At 37.3% G+C, this 7539-nt stretch overlaps 1 protein-coding gene across 1 annotated transcript in view; it reads left to right on the forward strand.

Moving 5' to 3' along the window:
- Positions 1–2717, forward strand: part of EVI5 (ecotropic viral integration site 5) — a gene marked incomplete at its 3' end in the record, with an annotated part of 29890 nt that extends 27173 nt beyond the window's left edge. The window contains exons 13-15 of the mRNA XM_010189426.1: positions 225–365; positions 893–1051; positions 2571–2717. Of these exons, the coding sequence (XP_010187728.1) occupies positions 225–365; positions 893–1051; positions 2571–2717 (447 nt within the window). The remainder of the gene's footprint in view (positions 1–224; positions 366–892; positions 1052–2570) is intronic.
- Between the last annotated feature and the right edge of the window lie 4822 nt (positions 2718–7539).

Below are 7539 nucleotides of genomic sequence, written 5' to 3' on the forward strand. Positions count from 1 at the left end.
ACCTTGTCAATTTTTTCCTGTAGTTGGCAGTTGGAAGGTCCTTACGTACACTCGCTATATCCAGGAACTTAGGTATTTGAGGGGTTTTATTTTGCAAAGGCTGTATAATTAATAAAGTTTGGTTAGTAGTAAGAATTATCATTCCATGTCTATAATCTTTGAGTGGATCTCCCTAAGCACAACTTTATTCAAATATGTATTTAAGTGGATGGTCCTTGTTGCAGAGGAACAGCTCTCTCCCCGATGAGGAAAATGTTGCTAGGCTGCAAGAAGAACTGATTGCAGTAAAATTAAGAGAAGCAGAAGCTCTGATGGGTCTCAAAGAACTGAGGCAGCAAGTCAAAGACTTGGAGGAACACTGGCAGGTATGGACAGCAATACACTTATAATGGTTTTTATTTTTGATGAATTATGATAAAGCAAAAGACTATGAAATTTTGAGATGTAGATATCAAGTAGAATCTGGTGATTGTGGATCAAGCTGCTGAGGTGAGAGAACTTTTACATGCAGCTGCCACAAGAAACTTTACTTCAAAAGTATGTTAGAAATTGGTCCCTGGTTATAGATGGCAGAGAGCCTGTGCTGTGAGCTAACTGTTCTGTACCTCATCAGTATTCCTACTTTACTAAATATGATTAATAAGGGCTAGAAATAGGCAAAAGTCTCAGGGTATACTTGCAATTCACTGATTTGCTCTCGTTGGGAATGACTGTCTTCAGCTTTTTAATTGTCTGTTCTTAAAACTATTAAGTTTCCGTGGGTTTTTAGTTCTTAAGACAAACAGGAGCACTATAGCAGCTTGTCCTTTATATATAACTCTGAGCCCTGAAATGAAATAAGGGAACACCAGGAAAGATCAGGCATGATCAGCAATGGCATGCTGTTTTCTAGCGTCATCTAGCTCGTACCACTGGAAGATGGAAAGATCCTCCCAGAAAAAACACAGTGAACGAGCTACAGGATGAGCTGATGTCGGTCCGATTGCGAGAGGCAGAAACTCAGGCGGAGCTGAAGGAGACCAAACAAAGAATGATGGAGATGGAAACACAGGTAAGTTACCGAGCACCAGCACGTGAGTTGAGCTGAACGCTGGCAAATCAGTGTCAAATGCTTTTACACTGACTTTTACCATCTACAGGCATGAGTTTAGTTCCAAAATGCACTTTTTTAGTGCTGCTAGACTAGGAGGGAGAGTCTAGTGCATACAGCCCAATGTACTGAAGTGTTTCCTCTTTAGCCTTTTCCAGGACTGAGCTTTTTGAATTTCTCATTTGAAATAAGTGGTAGACTCTGTGTGTGAATCTTAATGAATTCAATTGTAGCTGGTGTAACAACAAAAATACGTTTAAAGAGTTTTAAACTTCACGAACCTAACTGATGATTCTGATAATAGTAATTCTAGTTCTTTAAATGGTAGCGTTTTCTTTCTTCTGGTGAAATTGCCTGCACTAGATTATCCGAGGTCATGAATTTGGTTACTGAACTGTGGATTCTCAGCAAAATAGCTGCAAGTTGTCAGGGAGCTTTAGGAGAAGCTTTACTTTTCCCATACCAGAAATGAAAAGTAAGATTCACCACTGCTGAGATTTGGGCAGAAAAAACCAAAAATAACTTGTCTGCCAAGATCTCTTTTTGTGTAACTAGGGAATAAGTTGTTTAAGCAAACAAATCTGAAATGAAAGTGCACTGAAGTTGGTTATTTCATACTATATTAGTGAACTTTCAACTGAATTAATAAGTGTTGTTGATGAAGAAGGATTTGTAACGCACATGGTGGCTTCTTTCTGACAGAAGCACCACTTTTTCTCTACCAACTGAATAAAAGTTTCCTCTTGCCTCAACTTTTAACGTTTTCATTGAAGTGTTGATACAGTTTCACTACAGTTAACGTGTGCTCTGGTTTTGTGTTTTCCCCATCTGTGTATTTGTTTTAGTCAGTAGGGGGCATAGGTATCCTGCTGACTGTATTACATGTCTTAGTCACAAGATCTTTAGGTACTTCTCACTTCAGTGTTACCCATTGAGTCTTTGTGTAACCTTATGCGGCTTAACTATAATTTGACAGAAATGCATTGGTTCTCGTTATGTACTGGTCTGTGCACAGCTTCATAGAAAAACAGTGGGACTTGTACTAATGCACTGATCTTAATGAAGGTGCCATGTTACTTTCAGGAAGGCACTGGACAGAGAAATACGCACATAATATTTCTGACGTACTTGATACTTCATGGATGCATCAGCTTCTTGCTGTAGTTGGGATACGAGGTCACAAAATCTTTGCTTTACCTTAGCAAGAGATTGAGAAAAACACACGTACAGGAGCTTTGCAGTAATGCTCTTACAATAAGTCATGTGGTGTTTAAGAACAATTTAAATATCCTGGTCATAAACTAAATGTCATGCACACTGTTTTTATTACCCTTAGAAAATTGTGAATGCTTTTTCATCAAAAGTTTTCTACAGTAAATGATCTGTAAGCCTTTCTTGTCAGACTTCGGGAGTTAAATTATTAACAAAGATCTCTCCTTAACATGTATTTTCTTTCCTTTTTTTTTTTCCTAAATTTCAGAATCAGATCAATAGTAACCATTTACGAAGGGCAGAGCAAGAAGTTTCCAACCTACAGGGGAAGGTACAGTATCTTTCTGCACAGAACAAAGGACTTCTTGCTCAGCTGAACGAAGCAAAGCGTAAACAAGCAGAGATTGAATGCAAGGTAAACACCCTTTGTATGCTAATGTGTATGCACTTTTCAGTCTTGTCTGCTGTTGTAGGATAAAATTGTCTTAACTGAGAAACAGAAATCACAAAACCAAAACTTTCTTTTACTGATTTGACAATATCATCTTGAATTTACCATCTCTCAAGAATCACTTGAGGTTTTGACAGAGCTGCTGCTTTGTGGTCCCACAAAGATAAACTTGTACTTTGAAGTGTAGTTCTACTCAGAAAAGTGTCTGCGTATAGTGTATAAAAAGACACTCTCACACAACAGATTCTGTTCACTGTGTACTGTCTGTAGCGACAGAAGAGGTTCATTATTTCAACACTGACTATTACCATAATTAGGTTCAAAAAAAGGGAGTAAAAATAGTATTTGAATGGAGGAGTCTACAGAAGCGAGTGTTACAGTAGTCATTGCCTAATAGTAACCAGACTTCAAGAGGACAGCCCTAAAACACTGGGCAAAATGCTAATTTTTATTGCTGTCAATGCGCAAGAGAGCCCAATCTAATGTTTGAATTGCAGATTGAATTAATTTTGTAACTAAATCCATAACCATTTACTACTAACCTATGTTTTTAACTTGTACACACATAATATGATCAAGAAATAAAGTGTAAGATGTAGAAACTCTTTTCCCCTCAACTTGGATGAAAATTTATCTGAAATTGCTACTGATACTTACTTCAGAAAAGGGCAGTATTAGCTGACAAATCACTATAGTTAAGATATTATTTGCTAGAGACGTCAAAACACCTTTTTACTTAAATCTTATTTCTGAAAGATGTATGAATAGCCTTTTATGAAATCAGCTAGTGTGGAACAGTCAGTAATTTCTATTTAGGATACCTATTAGTATGTTAAACATACTACTGTAATATGAGATGAATAATGGGAATACTATTTATTAAATTCTGGCTGTGAAGTGGCAACTTGAGAGCAGATGCTGTTGTATAATTTGTTCGTGATCACATCTTAGTTTTGCCCTTAATGTAAGCAGACCTTTTTTATATGCAGTACTTGTTTCTGTTCTCATTCATGCAGAACACTGTTATTGGTTGAGGCTGTTGTTCAATTTTATCCAATATACATGCGTTTTGCTTGTAACACTGTGTGTTACGACTGCAGTAGCTGCAATTCCATCAAAGGCTTCTGTGGACAATATGAACCAAGGGTGTAGCGTGAGTGATTTAGCATCCTTGCTCAGCCTGGAGATGAAATGCCACCCTTATTAATACACATTGTTTTACTATACTATCACACTTCTCAGGTTTTACAGATTTTAATTTCCTCTTGTAATTTCTTTTCTCCAAGATAATGCACAAATTTAGGCAGCTTAGTTATATAGTAAACTCTGATCTTGTGTTCGTTACTCAAAGCCGTAGTGTGTCATTTGTAACTGGCAATTTCTTGCTTGTTTAGCCTTAGTTATAGTTCTCTCAGCAAAATGAAGCTGACTGTTGTTCAGTTCCATTTTAAAGAAATTGGTGAGCACTATATAACTGAGATGTGTACTCCAGGTATTTCAGGGGTTTTTAGGTTTTTGTTTTTCTTGCTGTCTTGCCAGTTCCATTTGCTTCAAATGGAACCGGACTCTAAAGAGCAGTGAAGACCTAACTTCAAACTCCAGCTCTTAACCAAACTCCATCACAGGCTTTTGGGAAACAAGAAGCCGATTCTTAACTAGAAGAACCTGGTTTTGTTTACCGTAGTCACTGGTTTCCTAAGTGCTAGTTTTAATACTGAGATTATTCTTATTTTGTTAATATTAACAATCTTGATGACTTGTCTTTTCACACAACCCATAACTTTTTTGTTTGGTTGGCTTTTGATACTGAAGGTCCTCATTAATCCTTAAGAGACCGAGAGGATGTAGTCAATATTCTGAAGCTTTTATGTTGACTATAAAAAGAATAATATGTCTTTAACGTGACTAATGAGTTAATGTAAGTGACTACTCTCACTGGGATAATTTACTTGGAAAGTTGTGTTCTAACATGGGTTAGAGAAAAGTGTGATAGTAACAGATAGGGCAGCAGTCATGTTTCTTAGACATTGAAAGTAGCAGTGGTCAAGAGCCAGTGACGTAGTGGTACCGATGTAAACTCACATCAGATCCTGAAACTTCTCTTACAGCCACTGATAGGAAAAAGATTGCAGTTTACATTGTAACATGTTTCCCAAGTTGATCTTTATGATATGAAATTAAATATTATCAGTTTGATGCATATACGTTGCCTGGAGTTCTACTGTTTAACTGTCGCTGCTTGGGATGAGGCTTAGTATAATCCCAGACTGCTGTAGTGTAAATATACAAGTGGGTTTTGCTAACTGTATTGAAAGATGCTCAAATTTAATTTGTAGGAAACTACCTTTCTTCAGTGCAGTTTCCCCTCATATTCCCTTTTCTCTCTACCTCCAACATTTGTTGTGAACTGTTATTGTGATTTTATTCTCCAATAACCTAAACAACTCAGCAATGTTTTACAGATTTAATAAGAATGCCATGTCATCAGAGAAATGAAGCCATGTTAAACAATACAGGCAGGTTTAAGTGTTGTTCCACTCCTCAAATGGGACTTAACTTGATATTGATTTTCCTCTTGCTGTTTCAAACTTATGAAAAAAACTTAAATTTCAAACTCTAACTATATTATAATATACATTTAAGTGAAAAATGAGAGGATATAAAAAGCCATTGTCCTTTTGACAGTTGTTTTGTAAGGGTTGTCATTCTGTTTCCTGTCCTTTGCTCTCCACATTAAAACTACTAGAAGTTTAAGATTAAGCTAAGATTAATGCTAAATACTTTAACTTTTTCTTGTTATGGAAGAGACAATTATAGGTTCCTGTCTCCCTGCCTCTGTACCGCAATGAATGAAGGAAATTCCTGCTTGGGATTGTTTAGGGTTATTTTTTCTGTGTGAGGAGGAAAAGAGATTTTAAGTTAATTGAAAGGGGGGAAAAAAGGCTGGAATTTCAAGGAGAAAGTTGTTACGCTTGTCAAGCCAAAACCTTGCCATGTTACTGTTTGGATTTTTTTTATACTAACCAGATGTATAAGAAACTAGTGTGTCCTATGGCTGCTATGTGAATGCATGGCTGCTAGTGTGAATGCGTAGCCTCAGCAGTATCAGCAGACTTGCCATACCTACAGTCCTTCTAAAGTAGCTTCAGTACCTGTAACGTTACTAAGTGGTGTTGCTGCCAACTTAGATTTGGCTTGACACACAGATAATAGCAGGTAGGTTGAATTGAAAATACTGTTGCATTCGAATCTGATGGAGAAAGCCTCACTAATCTTTCAGGTGGTGCCATAGAGCAATATGTACAAATGTTAAGTTTTTGTAGCACTAAATATTTTTCAGGTTCTACTTTGCATCTCCTGAAATCATGGACATTTGTTATTCCTGATTCCATTAGAAACTGATGTTTGATTTTTGTTCTTTGCTTTGTTTCAAGTCATCTGAAATGATGCTCTAGTTTAATTCTGTCACTACATCATGGCTAGGTAGCAATATTTCTACTTGAAGAGGTGTCTCAGAAAATATGTATCTGTATTTTCAACTCCTTGATTTTTTTTCTATGCAGAAGTGGTGCATTATTTCTGGAGCTTGTCTTTTTCTTTAAAGGATAGCTTAAAATACATAAGCAGAAATTAAGATGTTTGTAGCAAGTTGCATCTCTTACCACCTACATGGCATCTGTTTTCTGTCACTGGTGTGTACTGTTACGTTTTCCCCTTTTTATCTGGCTGCTTCTACAGCAAGGACTTAATTTCAAATTGTTTCCTGAAACGCAACACTGATCTGTCTAATCAGTTTTGCTAAAGAATTTACAACATAAGATTTGTGCCCCCACCTCGGTCTTGCCTTTCCAACCATATCAGCTTCTGTGGTAACTGCTGAGAACACGCTCCATTGCAGAGATAAAGCATCAGTGCCGTCTAGAGCAACGCTATTGACTCATCTCGGATACCAGAGGCAAACCAAGCCAGTCCGTCCTTCAGCTTTCCGTTAGATACATGCAATCCTGTGGACTTGTGGGTTTGACTTCGTTCAAGCAATCGTACAGCAGAATTTAGCAATAATGGCTAAACTTTGGCTAGCACATGATGGATTCCTCTGAAACGGACTCCACTGATTACAAATGCTGTTAATTGGACCCTGTAGATGATGTACCTTCATTACAGGAATCATATTTCTGAGTAGCCACTATAGATGAGCTTTGACATGTTCAATTTAGTCTCAACCAAACTATCTAATGGTGGTTAATTACTGTCAGCTTGAAGCACACATGAAAATAACTGAAATACGGGAACTGATTTACAGTAAGGTCCAGTTTGCAGGTTTACACCAGTATGCCATAACAGTAGGTGTACCTGAGCCTGGTCTGTCTCTGCTCCAGAATTATCTTGCACTCCAGCTGAAAGTACTGCCCACTCCATATCTATCGCTGTGTTCTCTCTGTGGTTAGGGTACCAACCTGCCAGCAAGATAATAGTTGTGCTCTGAACTCTTGAGAACTTGCTTCATAAAACACACATTTCCTTCTCTTGTCTAAACTCAAATCGGCTATCGCTTGTAGGCAAACTTACAGATTAAAGTTACACTAGGAGTCTGATTGTGGGTTACAGGCATTAGAGTTTTATTCTAAACTGTCCTGCAAATCTTTGTTGTTGACTGTGACTAAGATAGCTGGACTTAAGGGAGGTTGAGAATATCTGTGCTTTTGTTTGTTTTAATTATTTTTTTTTAGACAAAGAGAATGATGAAATAAGGAACTTGTGTAGCTTTGCTGTTTATTTATATATA

Source organism: Mesitornis unicolor, unplaced genomic scaffold (genome assembly GCF_000695765.1).
Source record: "Mesitornis unicolor isolate BGI_N332 unplaced genomic scaffold, ASM69576v1 scaffold50837, whole genome shotgun sequence".
Classification (NCBI taxonomy): Eukaryota; Metazoa; Chordata; class Aves; order Mesitornithiformes; family Mesitornithidae; genus Mesitornis; species Mesitornis unicolor.